At 37.1% G+C, this 21,366-nt stretch overlaps 1 protein-coding gene and 1 non-coding gene across 2 annotated transcripts in view; one reads left to right on the top strand and one right to left on the bottom strand.

Annotated features, from left to right (window-relative positions):
• CNOT11 (CCR4-NOT transcription complex subunit 11) overlaps window positions 1-21,366 on the bottom strand; it is a 45,719-nt gene that overhangs the window by 18,975 nt on the left and 5,378 nt on the right. Inside the window, exons 3-5 of the mRNA XM_044669306.1 lie at window positions 20,848-21,365; window positions 14,668-14,832; window positions 8,475-8,627 (exon numbers count right to left, since the gene is read on the bottom strand). Of these exons, the coding sequence (XP_044525241.1) occupies window positions 8,475-8,627; window positions 14,668-14,832; window positions 20,848-21,365 (836 nt within the window). The remainder of the gene's footprint in view (window positions 1-8,474; window positions 8,628-14,667; window positions 14,833-20,847; window position 21,366) is intronic.
• On the top strand, window positions 6,355-6,457 carry LOC123243371. The gene has a single exon (XR_006505914.1). It is a non-coding gene; the product is annotated as a U6 spliceosomal RNA (small nuclear RNA).

The following is a 21,366-nucleotide window of genomic DNA, read 5'->3' as shown; positions in this document are numbered from 1 at the left end:
TGCAACTTTTCATTTGGTCATTCCTGCCTTTTCTTGGGACAAGTCAAAACTAGTGAGACCTTCCCACTTACTAGGGTCAATTGCTAGGATAGGGAAAGGTCTAAAATGTATTGACTCTTTGACCCTACCTAAGTGGCAGGCACCTTTTGGCACACTATCCCCCAAATACTTAGTAACTGATATTTCTTTCAATTAGATACCTGAAAGCCACCATCTAGGAATAGGTCTCTCTCCAGGTCTTGAGAGAACTTTTATTGTTCTTCTTTAGAATCAATACTTAGTACTGAATTTAAGAGGGAAGATATGGGTTTAAAAAAAAAACAACAAATAAAAACATACTTAAGTTACTAAATACAACAAAATATTTTGGAAAAACAAGTTGAATTATATTAAGAATTTAAATGCTGCAGTATTAGAAGAGCCAACAATGGTATAGCAGTAGTTACCTTCCAAGGCACTATGCTAATTCTGGACCTGCATAATAGTTCCACATCTGTAATTCTGAATTTGTTGGGACAATACAATGTGAGTGTCATCCTCATATCCTTTTTTTTTTAAAACCCATACCTTCCCTCTTGGAGTCAATACTGTGTATTGGCTCCAAGGCAGAAGAGTGGTAAGGGTAGGCAATGGGGGTTAAGTGACTTGTCCAGCTAGGAAGTGTCTGAGGTCAAATTTGAACCTAGGACCTCCTGTCTGTAGGCCTGGCTCTCAATCCACTGAGCTACCCAGCTGCCCCCCCTCATATCCTTTTGAGTTAACTAATATAAAAATTTATCTACATATTTAAAAGTTTTATTTGTTTTACTAAAAAACATTGAAAACCATCAATGGATTATTTTCAGTCCTCATTCTTCTTTTATCTCTTTGACAATGTTAACCATTTCCCTACCTCATGATATTTATTTCCTTTGGATTCCATGACATTACCCTTCCACTTCTGATGTCTTTCACTGATGCCTCTTATTTTTCTAAATTCAACCATTCTTCAATGTTTTGCCTTCTGGTCTCTCTTTATCCACTTTCATGACTGTAATTATCATCTCTAAATAGATGACTCCCCAAGTCTTTGGACCTGACTTCTTTTTAAATCATATTTTCTAAATTGCCTAATGGATCACTCCCCTTTAATGTCCTGCCATCATCTTAAATTCAACATGTTAAAAACTCAATGCATCACTTTTCTCCAGAGTTATCCCACCTTAATATTCATTTTAAAAAATACTATTTACATTCTCCCAGTTAGGCAGAATCAAAGTTTCAGTCACCCTTTAGTTCTCCTTTTGTGTGTGTGTGTGTGTGTGTGTGTGTGTGTGTGTGTGTGTGTGTGTGTGCGNTTCTCCTTGTGTGTGTGTGTGTGTGTGTGTGTGTGTGTGTGTGTGTGTGTGTGTGAGTGCGCGTGCATGTGCGTGCAATTACTTGCCAATTCTACCTCTGAACCACCTCTTCTATCTGCCCTCACCTACTACAAACAATCTAGTACTGACTTTCATTACCTTTTCTAGAGTCATAATAGCTTCCTAGTGAGATCCCTGCTTAAAGTCTATTCCAACTATACTTCCAATTATAAGAATCTAACTATGCCATTCTCCTGTTCAAATATTCCTAATATTATAGGAAAAACAATACAAATGTTTTTAGTTTTACATTTTATAATCTTTTCCAAAACCTACATTTCCAACATACTCTTCCCTTCAAACATTCTTATTCACCATTTTGTTATTTCCTGCATTCTCTCATTTCCATGCTATACTCAGAATGAGCTGTCCTTAATATCTTAATCTACTGAAGTCTTTCCCTTTGATCAAGGTCCAACCCTGTGCCATGACCTTCCTGAAGTTTTTTGCAGGATCCATCTCTACTCTCCCAACTTTAACCTCTCATAATTCTTTAGATACATTTGATGCATCTGTCATATTATACTCTGTATTATGGTCATTCTTTGCCTTTGTCTTATCCTCTCCATTAGTCTGTAATCTTCTTACAAAGTTCCGAAGAGCAGGGACTGTTATTTTGTCTTTGTACCTCCACCACTTAATAAAATGCCTTTTGCATAGTAAGTATTTAATAACTATCTGGTGAAATCAATTAATTATTTCAAAGATCCATGATCTCACGGATACAGATGGAAACATCTTTCTGTTTCTCAGCAAATAGATTGTATGACTATACTGGGAAAAAAAAGTGACTTGAGGACTAATCTTTCCATTGATGAACCATGAAGCTGATGCCCAACTAATAAGTACTTGACCTGGCCATACAACTTCAAAGAGAAAAGGATTTATAGTAGCTGTGAAAGTAAATGGAGCTGATTTGAGATGGACTTTCTACCAAATCTTACAAAAGTATTAAGTTATCACAAGGCCTGCACTCAAAATTTGAGGATAGCAGTATTACTGTCTGTCAAACGATGGTCCATAACTGAAGTTGTTTAAATACAACAAATGTAAAAACCATTCTTCTTAGCTCATAGTGGAGCTGAATTTGCTCTGTGAATTGTAGTTTGCCTACCCTTCATCTATAATAATCTTCTATCCAACCTAGTGCTGGTGCTAATGAGGTTTTCAAAGGCCACATCTTAAACAAAAACCTAGGCATTTAAATGACCTTCCATCCTACCCAGTCACTGTTTTTTTCCTCAAAGGTAGATGGTAGTTTTTCTCTCTTTAACCAGGACTGCTATTGGGCAGTGGCCTGAAAGGGACAATTCTTGCCTTTAGTTTTACTATTATCCAATAAAGGAAAGAAGGCTGATGAGTGAAGCTGCCCAAATACCTAATAATTCAAGAATTCCTTATCCATTTCCCATGAACCCTATCCATCCCAAATCAATATTCCTACTCCTCTCTATATTTTTCCTCCAAGTGCAGTCCCATTTATAAACAGATTTCTGCCTCAGTGAATCCTTTCCTCATCCTCAAGCACTTATAATAGCAGAATCACAGAATCCCAATCAATGAAAAGGTCATCTAAATCCAATCTTCCCTGCAAAGCAAGAACCATTTCTAAACCTTTAGAATCTCAAGAATTAGAATGAATCTTGGATACTTGGAGAATTATCTAGTCTAATCTATACTTGACTCTACTACAAATGGTCTACAACCCAAAGACCTTCAGTAAGTGGCAGGGAACCCCTAGATACATGCAAGTCTTCTGAAGAGTGCCAATTATTAGGAAACCTTTCTTTATATTGTATTTGCCTCAAAGTAATTGATTTTTCTTAGTTTTATCCTCGATATCCAAATAGGCCCTAAAATAATCCTCTAAGTTTCTGAAAAATAGATTTATGTCTGCTCCAAACTCCCTCCCTTGCATAGCTTTCATTTTATCAGTGTCTTTGTGAAGAGAGACATTTCACACTGTACACAATATTCTCAATATGGTTTGACTAAGGAATATAGGATACCGTGTTATAGTGAAACAATCACTTCTACATTATAGACTACATCTTTATTGTTGTGGCCTAAAACAATAACAGCTATTTTTTACTTCTGTGTTAACACTGGCATTCCACTAAAACTCCTAGAGATTTTTCACATGAATTACCTGTCTATCCTTGTGTACTGTCAGTCAAGTCAATAAGCATTTATTATGCACTTAATATGTTCCAACTACTAATGGAAGTGCTGGAGCTACAAAGAAAGGTAAAAAGTAGTCCCTGCTTTCAAGAAGTTTGAAGTATACTAGGGCCAACATGCAAAAAAACTAAATACAAACAAGATATATATAGGATAAACTGGAAATAATCTCAGAAGGAAGATATTAAGGTTAAGGAAGACTGTAAATGTGGAACTTTAGGGAGAACTAAAGAAAGCCAAAGAAGCCAGGAGGTGGAGACAAGAAAGAAGAGAATTACAGGAATGAGGGACAACCAATGAAAACATCTGGAGTTAGGTGATGGAATTTTCTATATTTAAGGGATAGAAAGGAAGCCAGTGTCATGGGATTGCAGAATATGTGGAGAGGAGTAAGGTGTAAAAAGCCTAGAAATAGAAGAAAGGCAAACAGAGGATGTTAAATTCAGTCTTGGAGATAAAAGGATAATGCTGGACTTTAATGCATAGGGAGATGCTATGTTAAGAACTGAGTTTAAGGAAGATCAATTTTTGACAGCTAACTGGAAAATAGAATGAAGTGGGGAGTAATTTGAAGCAGGGAGACCCAACCATGAGACCACTGCAAAAATTAGGTGTGAAGTACTGATAGCCTACTCCAAAACTGTAGCCATACCAGAAGGAAGAACAGAGAACATGTCAGAATTGTTACTAAAGTAAAACTGACAAGACTTCGCACAGGATGGATATGGTGATATAGTGAAAGAGAGGTAGGAATGAAGGATGATACCTAGGTTGTCTGGGTGAGTGAGAAGATGGTGGTACTCTCAATAGTAAAAAGGAAGTTAGGAAAAGTGGAGGGTTTATGAGAAAAGATAATCAACTATTTTGGATGTGTTAAAAGACAAAAAGGTTAGGGCTAGACAAAGAGATATAATAATATCATCTGCATAGAGATGATAATTAAACCCACGGGTGCTGATGAGATCACCAAGCAAGATAATATCGAGCAGGAAGAGGGGGCAAGACAGAATGAGGGAACATCCAAGTAATGGACAAGATCTAGATGAAAATTAAACAAATAAGACTTGAGAAGGGAATGGTCAAAATAAGTAGGAGAACCAGGATGTGGCAATGTTATGAAGACCTGGAGAGAAGAGAGTTTTAAGGAAAAGAAGGTATAATCAAAGGTATAGAGCAGTCAAGAAAGATGAGGACTGAGAAAAGGCCACTAGATTTGGCAATTAAGAGATTTAATAAATTAGAAAACAAATTAATTAGGAAAGAATTCTCTATCTGACAAAAACTAAGATTAACTAGAAAGTAGATTGAGAGAAATTAGGCTTAGATCAACACTTTAAACCACATTTTATAATACATTCTATTTTTCTTTTTAAATCCTTACCTTCCATTTTGGAATCAATACTATGTATGGGTTCCAAGGCAGAAGAACAGTAAGGGTTAGGTAAGGGGGTTAAGTGACTTGCCCAGGGTCAAAAAAACAAGTATCTGAGGCCAGATCTGAACCTAGGACCTCCCGTCTCTAGGCCTGGCTCTCAAGCCACTGAGCCACCCAGCTGCCTCCTCTATAATACATTCTAAATGGATACATGATCTATATATTAAAGATCATATTATGAAAAAATTAAAGAGAAACAGATTTTATATTTCTTATAGCTATAGGTAGAAGTATTCTTTTTCTTTTTTAAACCTATACCTTCTGTCTTAGAATAGATATTAAGTATCAATTCCAAGGAAGAACAGTCCAAGGTTACACAGTTAAGTGTCTGAGGGCAAATTTGAACCTAGGATCTCCCACCTCCAAGCCTGACTCTCTATTCACTGAGCTACATAACTGCCCCAGAAGATGTATTCTTAAAAAAAAAAAACAAACAAACAAGGAATAGTGGCAATTATACAAAAGATAAAAGTAGATAACTTTTGATTACATAAGACTGAAAAACTCCTCCATAAACAAAAGTAACCTAGGATAAGAGGGGAAGTGGTTGAATGGGAAAAAATTTTTTTAAATCAAATTTTTCTGAATGGAATCTGGTATCCAAGATACACACACACACAAGAATATATGAGACAAAAAGCCATTCTCCAATAAGTAAGAAGTCAAGGGGCATAAGCAATTTTAAAAACAAGAATTGCAAACGATTAACAACCACATGGAAGAATGTTCAAATTCACCAACAGTAATATGAGAATTAAAAAGAACCCTAGGGTTTCATCTCATACCCTACAAACTGACAAAAATGATAAAAGATAGAATAATCAATATTGGAAGGGTTGTGGGGAAACACAGGCATACTAATGTACTGCTGGTGGAGTTGTGAACCAATACAACTACCATGCAAAGCAACTTGAAATGATGCAGATAAAGTTATAAAATATCCATTTTCTTTGGTCTAAAGATCTCATCAGTAAGCTTACCCCCATGGAGAATATATATACCAAATACATATACACCAAAATTTATATCAGCATTTTTTGTCACAGCAAAAAATAAGAAACTAAGTAGATGCCCATCAAATGGGGAATTGGCTGAACAAATTATAGTACACGAATGTCATAGAATATTACTATGCTATAAGAAATTACAAATATGGTGAACACAGAGAAGCAGCAAGGAAAGATCTACAAAAAATTTGAAATGATACAGAATGAAATCCTCAGAGTCAAGATAACAATAGAAACAATGTCTACAACAACATACCAAGAAAGAACCATAAAATAACCAAAAGTGAATGTTGCAAAACTTTAAAGAACAAATACATCTTGAAAGAAGAGATAGGTACTTGCTTCAGCAGCACATATACTAAAAGTGGAACAATACAGAGATTAGTATGGTACCTGCACAAGGATGACATGCAAATTCATGAGTGTTCCATATTTTTAAAATACATCAAAAATAAAAAATAGAATAAAGAAGAGATAGGAGAAGATATTCCCACCCCATCTCTTTGCAGAAGTGAGAGCACATATAGATTTTAAAACTCCTACTTTCTGCCTTAAGTCTAAGACAGAAGGGCAAGGGTTAGGCAAACTAGATTAAGTGACTTGCCCAGGGCCACACAACTAGAAAGTTATCTGAGGCCACTTTTGAACCCAGCTCCTCTGAACTCAAAGTTGGGTGCTCTAATCACTGTAAACTTGGCTGCTCCCAGATTTTTTTAATTGATCTACTATGCTGATTTTTCCTCTTCTTTTTCTGTCTTTAAAAAAATACCATTTGGGGGGCAGCTGGGTGGCTCAGTGGACTGAGGGCCAGGCCCAGAGATGGGAAGTCCTACGTTCAAATCTGGCCTCAGATACCTCCTAGCTGTGTGACCCTGGGCAAGTTACTTAATCCCCACTGCCCCATCCTTACCTCTCTATTCTAAGATGAAAGATAAGGGCTTAAAAAATAAATAAATTTTAAAAAACAACTACCATTTGTTATAATAGGATAATACCTTGGGGGAGAGGGAGAAAAGATACTGGGGCAAACCACAGTACTGTAAAAAACAAAACATATTGATATTTTAAAAGAGAGGGAAAAAGAAATCATTGCTAATTTTGGAGAGCAGCTTTAATTGGAGATAAGAAGCCAGATTAGAAAGACTTAAGAAAGTGACAGAAAAGGAAGCAGAGGCACCAATTATGGATGGCCTTCTTAAGGAGTTTATCTACACAAGAAAGCAGAGATATAAGATGACTGTGCATAAATTAAAAATCTAAAAAAAAAAATCTAGTAAATAGGCCATCAATGTTTTCAATCAAGTCCCTGAAAAAAAAGCAGAAAAGTACAGCTCAAAGATCCCTGGAGCATTCTACTAAGTACTTCCTTCCTTTAGGTAAGGCGTGACAATCATCACTCTTTGGACCCAGTTGCTCAGCTACTTCAGAATTCACTTATCCTCCTTATTATCATTTAGTTCATATTCTCTAGCCAATAACAATAATGAAAATACTGTCAGATTTCATGATGAAATGAATTTCTGATTTACTAACCATGCTTAGAAACTCTCTCAAAATAAAAACGAGGTTAGTATGGAATAACCTTTTCCTGAACAATCTATGCTGGTTCTTAGGAAGCTAGGTTTACAAATTCTCTCTCTGATATGTTCAGAATTTTTCAAGGAATTGTTGTTAAGCCAATTTATATAAGTTTCATGATTTCACATACATGAATGAATATGCCCAGCTTAAAATACCATAATGACATGAAACTATTTGCCACTACCTAATTTAACTCACTAGTCACCAGTTTGGACTTATCTACATACTGTATTTACCTAAAGGGAAAATGACTTTCCCTAAAAAATAAAAATATCCCCATCTCTTAAAAAAAATACAACAAAAAAAACCCACCTGGACTATCTTAAATTTGTCAGCTATTGCCATCTAGTGGAAAAAGCAGGTAAACTAATGGCAAACAAGCCCTGATAAACCAACTCAAAAAAGAAAACTTTGTTATATTAACTTTTTTTTTTTGCTCTCTTGCAGAAACATGATTAAAGTCCATTGTAATCTTTGGCAATTTAACAAGTCTCCATATAGCTATAAAAGAATTCTGAAAATGAGAAATCATATTGAGATGAGACCAAAATTGAATGTACCAAAAATAAGTATAAGGAGAAATTATAATGCTAACCTGAACTATAAAATTAGTGCAATATTGCTTTGTCATTGAATTAAGTCTGCAGTGGTATTAGAGAAATCTAGAAATTATTTTAAGCAGTTAAGAAACATTTCAGTTTACAAAACACCCAAATATTTGATCATATCTAATTGTTACAACATCCCTATAATAGCAGGGCCAGTATATTTTCACATTACAACTATTAAAACATGTCTTGAGAAGCACTGAAATTTATATAACAGCACTGCAAAACCCAACAAAAATGAATATAATTTAATTTATATACGTACTTTCAATAGGTGGTTTTGGTCCACTGACTAAAGCTTCTGTGATCTGTGAGGCAACAGAGCTATCAAAACCAGAATTTGAAGAATCTGGATCTGGATCACTGAGAATGCTAGGGAAACTAGCCTTGCTTTGTGTCGGTAATTCAGATTGCCGTTCTAGGAAAAAAAAAGAATGAGGTCTTTTAAGTAGTATAAAGTTAATAATTTATTATTCATAGTGTAGTTAGAGTCTAATAAGCTTGAGCAGGCAGAAGTGAAACATTTATAGCCTTCAAGGAGATGATGCTCCTCCTAGGGTACTGGCAAACAGGGGCAATGCTGTCCTAAAATAATTCTTACTGGTAGAATAAGAGGAAAGAAAAAACAAGTTAGCAAATCATGGGCTAATTTAGTAAATAGCTTGTATTTGACAGTAATTTCTGATAAAAACATAAAATAAATTTGGTCAGTTGTCATATGGGCAAAAGGATGTTCCTACTAGAAGTACCACAACTTTTAATATTCTCCAATTTTTATGAAAAAAAAATTAAGAACACATGCATTGCACGATTCATAAATAAAAGTAATTGGTACGTCAAATTTTTTGCCTACCAGCCTGGAAAGTGTTGCTTGAAGCTAATCAATCCCACTGCAATACATCTGAATTTTAGACCTCCAGAGAGATGTTTTGTGTAGCTAGTTCCAAAGCAGACAGCTGCACTTTTTTGCACTTGTGAAAATGAATGGATTGGGAAATCTTCAGTCTAGGTAAAGGAAGACTACAAGCTCAGTTACAGCAACTTGCCAAATTTCTCAATCTTTATTTAATTCACATTTTCATTGCTGTGCTAGATGTATTGTAAGCCTTTCTTGGAAGATGACAAATCATAAGATATTAAAAACTATTTCAGATTTGACTTCCAGTCTATTGAATACTAATCATGAGATCCATATATGAAGTTTAATTGCCCTGAGATAATTCACACATTCTGGTATTCTTTTACTATCTGTTAAAGCAATGCCAAAAAAGACATATATTTCCTTTTCCATTAGCAATTTGTGTATATGCAAGTAGCCAATATGCAGGCTGTGTGAATGTTAACTCACTTGGCCTCAAACTGTTCAGAATCATCCTCTTATAGGGATTAAAGGCATGCCTTCAGTGTCAACACTAACCTGGCATCCAAAATCAAAGTGAAAAGAATTACGGTACAAAAGTTTATTGAAATACTTTGATTCCTAAAGCTTCTTAAATCAAAGTGGATGAACAACAAAAACAGGCATCAGCACCAATTTATTAAAGATTATCAGTACTATATTATTGCAATTCTGCAATCCAGTTTAAGGCACTATGTCCTAGAACTGTGATGATGAACAGATGGCACGTGTGCCAAAGATAGCATGCTAGAGATCTCTATGTGGGTACCTGTAGGCCCTTGGCTTGGCTTGGCCTACTGGAAGCCTGGCCCTGCCTGCTAATGCAGGGGGTGGGGCATTCTAGCCTCACAGTCTCAGGGGATGAACCTGGTCAGCCTGGTGCCACCAGCCACAACATTAGCCTCAGGCTATGCGGCTCCATCTCTGCTGGCCAGAGCAGCAGCCTCTGCTCCACCTCCAGCTGGAGCAGGCCACCCTGCAGCCTGTCCCTTCCCACCACCACGCCCCCCCTGCCCCCACACCCAAATGCAGGGGTGAGTGGGGCACACAGTTGGGGGTGGGCATAGGCACACAGTCTGGGGGTGGATAGGTGGGGCATGGAATGGGGACCCCAAAAAGTTCACCATCACTGTCCTAGAATCTTCATAAGAAAGCCACCTAATCAGATAGTATAATGGACAATATAAAAGTTTAAATCATCTGCAACAAATAGTTCTCTAAGGATTTGAAACAAGTTTATAACATTAAACAGATAATTTCACTTAATAAAGAACATACATCCAAACCATAAAAAACAGACTTGGGAAGTAAAGATAAAAATACCATTTTAAACATGAAGTACTCCATCCAATTAACCTAAATAGTCACTAAATAAACAGGTACTCTGGTAGCTGACATTCTTTTTCTCAAGTACAGGCCACTTACAGAGGTAGATGTAACACACTAGAAAAAGGCATTAGCACTGCTTATCACGTGCTGTATTTAAAGAGCAATATTTGATTACACATAGTCCATAATAAATGCAAGGATTACTCTTGGTCATAGCCATTCTCTTCTTTCTCCAAGGAGAATAGAAAGTTAGCAGAATCAATTCCCTAAATGGAGAAAAATCTGGACAAATAATAGAAAAGCCAGTGTGGCTCATGGAAAGGATCTGAAAAACTACAAAAAGTTGGCTGTCAACTAAATTTCTCAAAAATAGATTGTGGTAATACTTTGCCAGGTCTCGCAAACATGGGGGAATGGATGAAAAAAATGTGGATGACTTGCCAAAAAACAAATCAAAGTACATGTCCTAATGACAGTTGGTATTGGGTCTGAGCAGTGTACTATCACACCTAGCAGAATGGCTAAAACAATAGCAGGGGAGAGGAATGAATGCTGAAGGGAATGTGGCAAAATTGGGACGTTAATGCATTGCTGGTGGAGTTGTGAACTGATCCAACCATTCTGGATGGCAATTTGGAACTATGCCCAAAAAGCGATAAAAGAATGCCTGCCCTTTGATCCAGCCATACCATTGCTGGGATTGTACCCCAAAGAGATCATAGATAAACAGACTTGCACAAAAATATTTATAGCTGAACTCTTTGTGGTAGCAAAAAACTGGAAAGTAAGGGTATGCCCTTCAATTGGGGAATGGCTGAACAAATTGTGGTATATGTTGGTGATGGAATACTATTGTGCTCAAAGGAATAATAAACTGGAGGAATTCCATGTGAACTGGAAAGACCTCCAGGAATTGATGCAGAGTGAAAGGAGCAGAGCCAGAAGAACATTGTACACAGAGACTGATATACTGTGGTAAAATCGAATGTAATGGACGTCTGTACTAGCAGCAATGCAATGACCCAGGACAATTCTGAGGGATTTATGGAAAGGAACACTACCCACATTCAGAGGAAGAACTGCAGGAGTAGAAACACAGAAGAAAAACAACTGCTTGGACACTTGGATTGATGAAGGACATGATTGGGGATGTAGACCTGAAAAGACCATACCCATGTAACTATCGATAATGTGTAAATAAGTCTTGACTGACCAGGTTGACTTTTATAATTTTCTGTTATTATCAATGTGCTTGCCTCTAGCAGTGACGGAAACTGCTTAACAGGCTTGTAGGCCATCACAATTCAAAGAGTGGATGACCAAGATGATTTTATCTTGCCATCAAAACTGAATTAATTCAATTTAAGAAGTCAAGAAACATATAATATGCCAAAAAGATTTATATACAAATTATTTCAAAATACTGTAAAAAAAGGTGCCAAAAAAAATAAAGCCCTCAAAACTTTACATGAAGGGAAATTCACTTACGTGAAATACTTCATTCCTCAATGATGGAAAATAAATTGGTTAATGGGGAGAAGGTCTTAACTAATGGGGAGAAGGCAGTTAACCCTGTTAGAATAGTGGTAAAGTAGAAGCTGAAAAAGATGAAATCTAGGAGGAAGAGTTGGAAGAGGAAATGACTAAATATTTCAGATAAAGAGATAACACTGGAAGTAAAAACAACATTGTATCTTATTTTGTTGCTATAGTTAGTATGTGATATTGGGGATAGGGAGGCAACACAGTCATTTCTCCCCTAATCATACTACCTCTTTTCTTAAGCCTGTTTCCTATGACTAGATTCCCTGCTTAATCCTAACTCATCTACCAGCATAGTCCCCATCTGTTAAGTAAGGAGACTTGTCACTCAAATATCAATTAGCACCTCAAACAATCTGAACAAAGGCACTGAAACAGGTGCCTTTACAATAAAAGGAAGATGTGAAGTAGGGGAAAGGGATCTGATAAGATTTAACAAAGAAATGGGAATATAAAAAAAAAATCTCTAAGGAAAGCCAGTATTTGGCCAATCTTCCTCTTTGTTAAGTTTGTTACTCTGTTTAATTATTTACTTTCTGAATGAGAAGAAGATAGGTGGGAAGAAACCAAATAATATCCCTCTATTGAGTTATTAACAACTCAAATTACTTGTTCTGTGAACATATACTACAATTCTTATTTTTTCTCTCAAGAGGAAAAGTCCCTTTAAACACTATCATTTAACTATAGTTATATTCCAGGAAAAGTAATCCCTTTCACTGGGTGAATAATTCAGCACAGAAGAGGTGACAAGAGCTAAAACCAAAGTTTGAAGATCAATTCCTGGATCAGATCTTTACTGTATAATTTCATAGTTTGAGGTAAATCTTTCTATCAGACATACCCAAATTTAAAGTCAAGTTAAGTATAGAGGGCAGCTAGATGGCTAGGGAGATTGAAAGCCAGGCCTAGAGATGGGAGGTCAGGGGTTCAAATTTGGACTCAGACACTTCCTAGCTGTGTGATCCTGGGCAAGTCACTTAAATTCTCATTGTCTAACCCGTACCACTCTTCTGCTTTGGAACCAACACACAGTATGGATTCTAAGATGGAAAGTAAGGGTTTAAAAATAAAATAAAGTCAAGTACAAACAACACTGTTATTACAAAAGCTCTGAGTACTTGCAAAAAGATCTCCAAGAAAGTAATTTTTGATAAAGGATAATGTAGTAGAGTAATCTATAAACCTGGTAAAAACCCTCCAAATTGCAACATATATTTTATGCTCAATGACTCTCCTTCCCCACTCCATCTTCCACACATTTGCCAAAATAACCTTGTCTGAAACATAACTCTGTCATCTATTGCTCATGTATTTTCAGTGGTCTAACTAACTTCTAGGATAAACATAAACTTCTCAGCTTGGCTTTCACATAATTTTTGTTGGCCTCATTGCCTTAGTTTCCTGACATTTGAAATAGGTTAAAATATATGTGGGGGGCACCTAAGTAGCTCAATGGATTGAGAGCCAGACCTAGGCCTCAAGATACTTCCTAGCTGTGTGACCCTGAGCAAGTCACTTAACCCCCACCCTATTGCCTTGGAACTCTTCTGGCTTGGAACTAATACACAGTATCGATTCTAAGACAGAAGGAAAGGGATTATTTTATTTATTTATTCATTCATTCATTCGTTCATTCATTCATTCATTTATTTATTAGATGTGTGAAGGGAAGCAAATTGGCCAACCTATTGTTCCTGAACCTGGCATTCCCTCTTTTGAATACTATGCTTAAGACAGACTTTCTCCTTACTCCTGCCTCTTGGAGCCTTTATTTTCCTTCAAAGCTTAACTCAAATACCACTTCCTAAATCAGGCAAACTATGATCAGCCGACCAGATGCAGCCCCCTGAAATGTTCTATCCAGCAGTGACATTATTCCTAACCTGACGAACACAATGAGTAGGATACAATACAATGAAACTTCAAAAGAGTTGCCTTAGAAACAGACTGACAGATAAGCATTTCCTTTCCTTTGGCCCCCTCTTTAACTCACTGTCCTAGATGATAGCTTTTCTGATTTCCCTAGTTGGTACTCTCTTTCTCAAATGATATCATGCTTATTTAGTGGTAGCAATATGGTAATGTATGCCCTTCAAGACCAGGACTTCTCTTGATGAACTGACAAAACTGACATTTATAGTATATTTTGCATCACTAACTAGTGATTAATTTTTGTAATACAAACTCTGCTAACAATTTTTCCAAGATTTTAAAATGGTTTTCACTTTACACCTTGGTATATTGCCTTAGGAAATATTATTTTTATGGCAATTAAATTACTATCGACTTCATTAAAGATGCAAAATATTATTTTAAAGAAGATGCATTAGGCAAAAATAGGACATTTAAATGTATACATCTAATGCAAAACAAGAAGTTATGAGGGCAAGAAGTTATTACTTAGAGGTGAAGGAAGTTTCTATTAGCAAAGGGAGACTTTAAACTATATCCAGGATTCTTCTAAGACAAACAAGAAAACAAATGATTTAGTCAAAATTTAAGACGGATTCTCTCATACAACTTGTTAAAAAGAAAGAATTTAAAGACTAAAAATTAAAGAATTTCTTTTTCACAGAAGATTTAAAGAATTTCTTTTTCACAGAAGATATTGTGCTCCAAGTACATATTTAAATTCATCTTTACAAGATTCAATAAAGAAGTGATTATATTCTGGTTCTTTTCTTACCAGCTAATGCTAGCTGAAGCCCGCTGATGTCCACTGACTGGGCCATATTTCCTACATCCATTAAGGCAATCTGTCGAGGTGTCTTTTTGAAGAGTTCTCTTGGTGGGGCCAGCATTAGCTGGGAAAGGAAAAACTTTTCTGGTGGAGTTATAGGAGGCAAAAATCCTGCAAAAAAAAAAATAAAATAAAAAGATTTCAATAAAATTATTGAAAAAAATCAAGTCTCTTAGAATTAATATAATCACAGCCAACAAGCATTTGTTAAAATGCTTCAAGCCTAAGACAATGCTAATAACAGGAATACAAAATATAAATGGGAAACACACTGTTCTCAAAGAGCTTACAATCCAATGAGATGAAATATACATAAATATTGATAAAGGGGACTAAATGCCAAAGGAAAAAGCCAGATAAAGATTATGAGAAATTTAAGGAAGAAGCTACTTTTCAGTTAGAGTATGGAAAAAGAGACTTTGAGGAAGACTTGAAGGAAGATGTCTTTAAACCTTTAAGGACGGGAGAATATTTGACAGATTTAAATTGGAATGGAGACAGCAAAGGACAGAAAGAGAATGGGAAACAGTAAGTAGTTCAGTTTGGTTGAGATAAGGCTACAAAGGCAGGCGAGAGCCAAATTATGGAAGGCTTTGAATAAAGGTTTTGATATATTTTATTTGTTAAGTTACAGAAAGCTACAGAAGTTTTTGAGTGAAGAGAATGGATGCAGTCAGAGAGATATACTAGGAAAATTACAGAGAGAATACTAAAAAGATAGATTAGAGAAGGGATTTTTTTCTCAAGACCAGACACATCATGGAAACTCATCATCTTCATCAAAGTCTGTTTTCAAAGTAAAATTTTTTAAAATGAACTTTTGTTCTTATCTTTCTCTACATAACCTGAATTCTATCATATCATATTCAAAGTCCTCAACCTCTTTTAAAAATCTTATCTTTGAATTTAATAACATAGATACTACTTTGTAGTCAACTACAGGATGTTTTTTTCCCATTGTAGTAAGTCCTTAAAGTCAGAGACACAAAGATTTGGGAAATAATTATGTACAAGACACCCTAGTTGATTTAAGTTCTGGCAGGAAAAAAAATACTGAGATTAATACTGGAATTACACCAACCACAGTTCAAGAGCACTATGCAGATCAGTGGCTGTCCACAAAAGATTTCAAAATGCAAAGGTAAGTTGTCCATACCAGTGCCACTGCTTCTAAAGAAGAGGAAGTGAAGGTGTAGAAAGCCTCACTGAATAAAACATGTAAAAAGATGTCTTGTTTGTTTCTTATCCCTTTGAATCAATAAACATATATGTATTAAGCGCCTACTATGGTATGTTTGTAGCACTTTAAGATTTCCAAAGCCCTTTATGTATATGATCTCACAACAATACTGTGAATTTAAATACTACAGGTATATCACTCTGATTTTACAGATTTAGAACCTGAAGCTCAGAATGGTTAACTGATTTAGGTATACAGCTCTTAAGTGTCAGGCAAAGAATTTGGTTTTGACTCCAAGAGTCCAGTACTCAGTCCACTAGACCACACTGTTTACAAATAATTCACATGAGGGGGAAGGTAGAACTCCTACCATCTCTCATCCTAAACAAGATATTAAAGTGGATCAAGGGGTTTTTAGTCCCAGAAAAGCAATCTATGGACTATAATTTCTGATTTATACTAAGGGGGTCGAAATTTCATAGGTGTCAAAGTCTTCCAAATTTTAAACCAGAGGCCCAGGTCTCAAGCTCATTTTCTAAAAGAACAACCTTAAATCTAGACCCATGCAATCAATTCTTACCCTTACTGCACAGTGGTTCCTTTTATAGGTGGCATGCAGTAACCTAGTTTAAAAAAAGACATGACTGTAAACATGAATATGATCCCTACATCCTCACCACATGATGCTTAAAAAAATGAAGATTAGACTTAAGACTACATTAATGAAGGTGACTTGGAAATTTTTTATCAAATCATAAAACTTAACAGCTAGGAAAAAGCTTTAGATCTTAGTATTCAGGGTTGGAAGGTACCTGAGAAGTCTTAGTTCAAATCATTTTGGAAATTGTCCAAAGTGGTGAAGCAGCTTGGCTGGTAAGCAACAGAGTTTATATTAGAATACTAGTTTCCTAATTCCTAGTCCAGGGCTATTTCCACTAGGAACATAATGAGAAAGTATAATTTTAAAAGAATTCTCCTAAAATTCTTTAAACTCTGCTTTTCCATTTATCTGTGGGGGTTAAAAGTTGGGTAGAGTCAATCTGTTTCATGCTAACCTAAATAAAAATTACTCTTTTCTATTCTGACCTCCACACAGCTGCTGTCTGACCATGGCTCAAAAAACTATAGTCATTTCTAATTTAAAATAAAACTCTTCCTTTTGACACTAAAGTCTTTTACAAGCATGTTTTCCAAATATTATACATTAGTCTTTTTCATGCATTATGTTCTGGCTAAACTGGCCTACCTGCTATTTCTGATATCAGACATTTTAGCTTCTCTCTTCTGCTGGAATCTAATCCCTCCCTACCTCCCTCTTTTTTTTAGAATCTTTAAGTTCCTTCTGAGTTCAACCAAACTCCTACATAAATCTTTTTTTTTTAAACCCCTGCCTTCTGTTTTAAAATCAATAATAAGTATTGGTTCCAATGCAGAAAAACAGTAAGGGCTAGGCAATTGGAGTTAAGTAACTTGTCCAGGGTCACAGAGTTAGGAAATGTCTGAGGCCAGATATGAACCCAGGTTCTCCCATCTCCAGTCATGGATCTCAATCCACTGAGCCATCTAGCTGCCCAAAGAAGCCTTTCTTGATCCTTCTGGATGTCACTACTCATCCTGTCCGAAATTACTTTATATATAAAGTTTTATATTTAATTATCATATTGGTGTCTGTTAATTCCCCAAACAGAATATAACCTTTAAAGGAGGTACTGTTTCATTTTTATCTCTGGATCCCCAGTGCCTAGCACAGTACCTGGGATACTTAATGTTTACTAATAGGTATTCAATAAATAGTAGGTACTTAATGAATGCTTACTAGTTGACAAATCCTAAATATATAAAGTAGTGTTTTTTGAGGCATTTACTTTTCTTGATGAATCTTCAGTTAGAACACCTAGGTAAGGCATCCAATCTACTCCAACAAGCAGATATTAAGTGGCTACTAAATGCACAACACTGAGATAGATACTAGGGTCCTTGAGTCAAAATGAAAAACAGTTCCTGCCAAAAGGAACTTAGATTCTACTAGTGGGACACAAAATGTAACCAGACAAGTATATACATGATAACATGAAAAGGAAAAAATGTATTCCTGTAGGAGATGGTCCATGAGCTGGGCCCTGAAGGAAACTAGAGATGGTAATGACAAGAGTATATGGCAGGCATGGGGAACAACATCTAAAAAGGCAGAAATGGAGGAAGAAAAGCCAGTCCAGAAATAGTAAATCCCAGTTTGGCTGGCACATAGAGTGTGTGAAGGAGAAATAAAATATGAAATAAAAAAGGAAAGGGAGAAAGCACAAAATTATAAAGGGCTTTAAAAACCAAAAAGGATTTTTGTATTTAAACCTGGAGGCAATGGGGAAGGGAGGGTAATAGGGAGTTTATTTTAAGTCGATATGGTCGGACATTCAAGACAGCTAAATAGATGGTGATATAGCTAGAGTAATGGGCCTGGAGTCAGGAAGACTCATCTTCCTGAGTTCAAGTCCAACCTCAGATACTTATTAGCTGTGATCATGGGTAAGTCACTTAACCTTGTTTGCCTCAGTTTCCTCATCTGTGAAATGAGCTGAGGAAGGAAATGACTCCAATGTCTGCCAAGAAAACTCCAAATGGGGGTCAGAAGAATCATATATGGTTAAGCAACAAGAGATTTTGGGAAAAAAATTTTAAATGCCAAGGTGAGGCATTTGTATTTTATCTAAATGCAATAGGAAAGCACTGACAGTTCTTGAGTACAAGGTTTAAATGGTAAAACTTGTAGATGAGGAAGATTATCTTGGCAGCTGTCGGGGGATTGAATGGAGAGGAGAAACCAATATTCCACAAGGAAGAGGCTTAAATAATTCAATTAAGATGAGGACTTGAATCAGATATATGAGAGGAGAAAAAAATGGAACAAATATGATTTATGTTGTGGAAACTGAATTGACAAGATCTGGCAAGTGATTGGAAATGGAGGATTAGAGAGAAAATCAAGTATAGAATTATTCCAATGTTTTAAAACTGAGTTACTAGAAGGACGGTGGCACCAGAAACAGAAATACAAGCTGGAAAGAGAGAGTTGGAGAGAAAGATAATGAGGTCTCATTTAGACATGCTATGTTTGAGATGCCTGTGTGACAGGAAGTCAGAGATAGTGCTTCTAATAAAAGCTAGGTAGCACAGTGGACTGAACCCTGGACTTGGAAGTCAAGAAGACCAGAATCTGAATTTCACCTCAGACACTTAATATTTGTGTAATCAATCCTGAACAAGTCACTTAATCTTTCCCAAGCTCTTTTTTGTAAAATGGGGACAATAACGGTCCCTACTGTACAGGGTTGTTGCAAAGATCAAAGGACGCAACATATGTGAAACACTTTAACGGGCTATATAAGAACAATTAGTGATACCAGAATGGAGTTCAGCAGAATCATTGAATCAGAAGGCTAGGACTGGATATAGAAATCTTAAAAGTCATCTGCATAGAGATGATACTTGAGCCTTATGGTATGCCTACACTAAGGGGAAGAATATAGATGATGACTCAGCAAATGAAACAAATTGCCCATGGTGATCAAAACTGCAAAGATTAAAAAACAGAGAAACGAATCCAAAACATCATATTGGAGAAGAATGTTTTAAGGACTTGGTGACTCAAGAAAATAATAAATTTAAAGACATTAGAGAGGGGAGACAGACATCTACTGTCCTTACCTGTGCTTACTTGAACATTTTCCCTTGCCCTATTCCACCTAGCAAAGAAACTAATTTAAAACTATTACATGGATTGCTGAGATACTGTATAAGTAGACATATAAAGGTCCTTAAATATTTTTTTCCCTCAAATGTCTTAAGTCTGTTCCAACTTGCAGAAAGGAAAAGTTCTTTTCTGTTTTTATATTTTCCTATGACTACTGTCCTCCAAATTACTCTCACCTCCCATTTGAATGAAATTCAAAATTTGGAAACCTTGTAAGATTTGTATTCAAAGGCAATTAGAACAGAAGAACCATTTTCTAGAAATTAGTGTTAGAGGCACTCAAATATGAGTCTGGAACAAGAGCCACCTTTATTGCCTTCCAGAGAAGATATTGGGGGGAGGGGTTAAGGTCTTTGAGGAGACTGTTAATTGATTCTAATGCCTTTACTTTTTAACCTGTATCCTCATTCCATTTTTACTGTGTCACTTTGATATGTTGGAAGATGTAGAAAATGCCAGATAGTGGTACTAAATATACTTTATGAAGCTGGAATCAATTCTCAAGTCAGAGATGGGTCTCTAAGATTAGTTTGAGATGTCTCTTCAAAGGACAAGGAAATTCTGAGCCAATTCTTATTGGAGTGGGGAAGATATTCATCCAAAAAAAAAAAAAAGTTCATCAGTCTTGATAATTTCATTCAGCTAGGAACTGGAATGGGGCAGATGCCCACCAAACATTGCTTGCTGCAACATGCCCCCTCTAAATTATATCTCCCCTTACAAAAAGAATGCTGTACTTCATCCAAATGAGGAGAAAAAAGGGATTTTTAAAGGGTGAAAAGCTTTAGTCAAAACACTATTCATTTGAGGTCATAGAGCTGGAAAAGATCTAGTCCAAACTGGGAACTGCGATTATTGTATTTCAATATAATTGATTTCCTTTGTAATCTTATGATTTTATTTGGGGTATTTAAGAGCACCCTTCTTAGAAGGATCCATTAACTTCACGAGTCCGGCAAAAGGTTCCCGACCCGAAAAAAGAATTAAGCATTCCTGAGGTAGCACAACCCCTGTTATAGAGAGGAAGAAATTGAAGCCCAGCGGAGGTGAAACGATAGGCTAAATCACCCAGGAAACAGAGCCAAGATTAAAACTAAGATCCTCAAATTCCAAATCACTCTGCCAAAGGACACACCCCCATTTCGGGGGTCTTCACACTGATATGGGGTGGGGTTAAGAAATCAGTGGAGCTCCATACCTGAGAGCGGAGGCCGGTCAGGCTCCTGGCCACCCCGGCCGGGGCTCGCAGGATTGAGTAGATGGGCAAAGCTGGCCGCGAAGGGGTTGGCGGCGAGGGGCTCCGTGCGGTACATCTCCCAGAGCAGGTAGAGGGCGGTGAGGCGCTGCGCCGCGCTGGGCAGCAGGTCGGGCTGCTGGAGCAGCATCACGAGCACCGAACCCAGCCGGAAGTGGTCGGCCTTGCTGAAGTAGTGGTGGAAGGCACTGGACAGGCCCTCAAAAGTGCTGCCACCCCCGGCCTCCTCCGAAATGATCCCCAGCAGGCTGGAGAGCTCCTTCGGAGACAAACTCATCCTGCCCCCGGGGGCGCCGCTGTTACTGTTCCCGGCGCCGCCGGGCCCGGAGCCCCCGACCCCACCGCAGGAGGAGCCCCCGGGGCCACCGGACCCGGGCCCCGCCGCCGCTGCCTCCTCGCCCCCCCGCGGCTCCGAGGCGGCCAGGAGACTGCAGGGCGCCGGGCTCCCCCCGCCACCGGGCA

Source organism: Gracilinanus agilis, chromosome 3, assembly GCF_016433145.1.
Source record: "Gracilinanus agilis isolate LMUSP501 chromosome 3, AgileGrace, whole genome shotgun sequence".
Taxonomy (NCBI): Eukaryota; Metazoa; Chordata; class Mammalia; order Didelphimorphia; family Didelphidae; genus Gracilinanus; species Gracilinanus agilis.
This window is presented reverse-complemented; position numbering and strand designations above follow the sequence as displayed.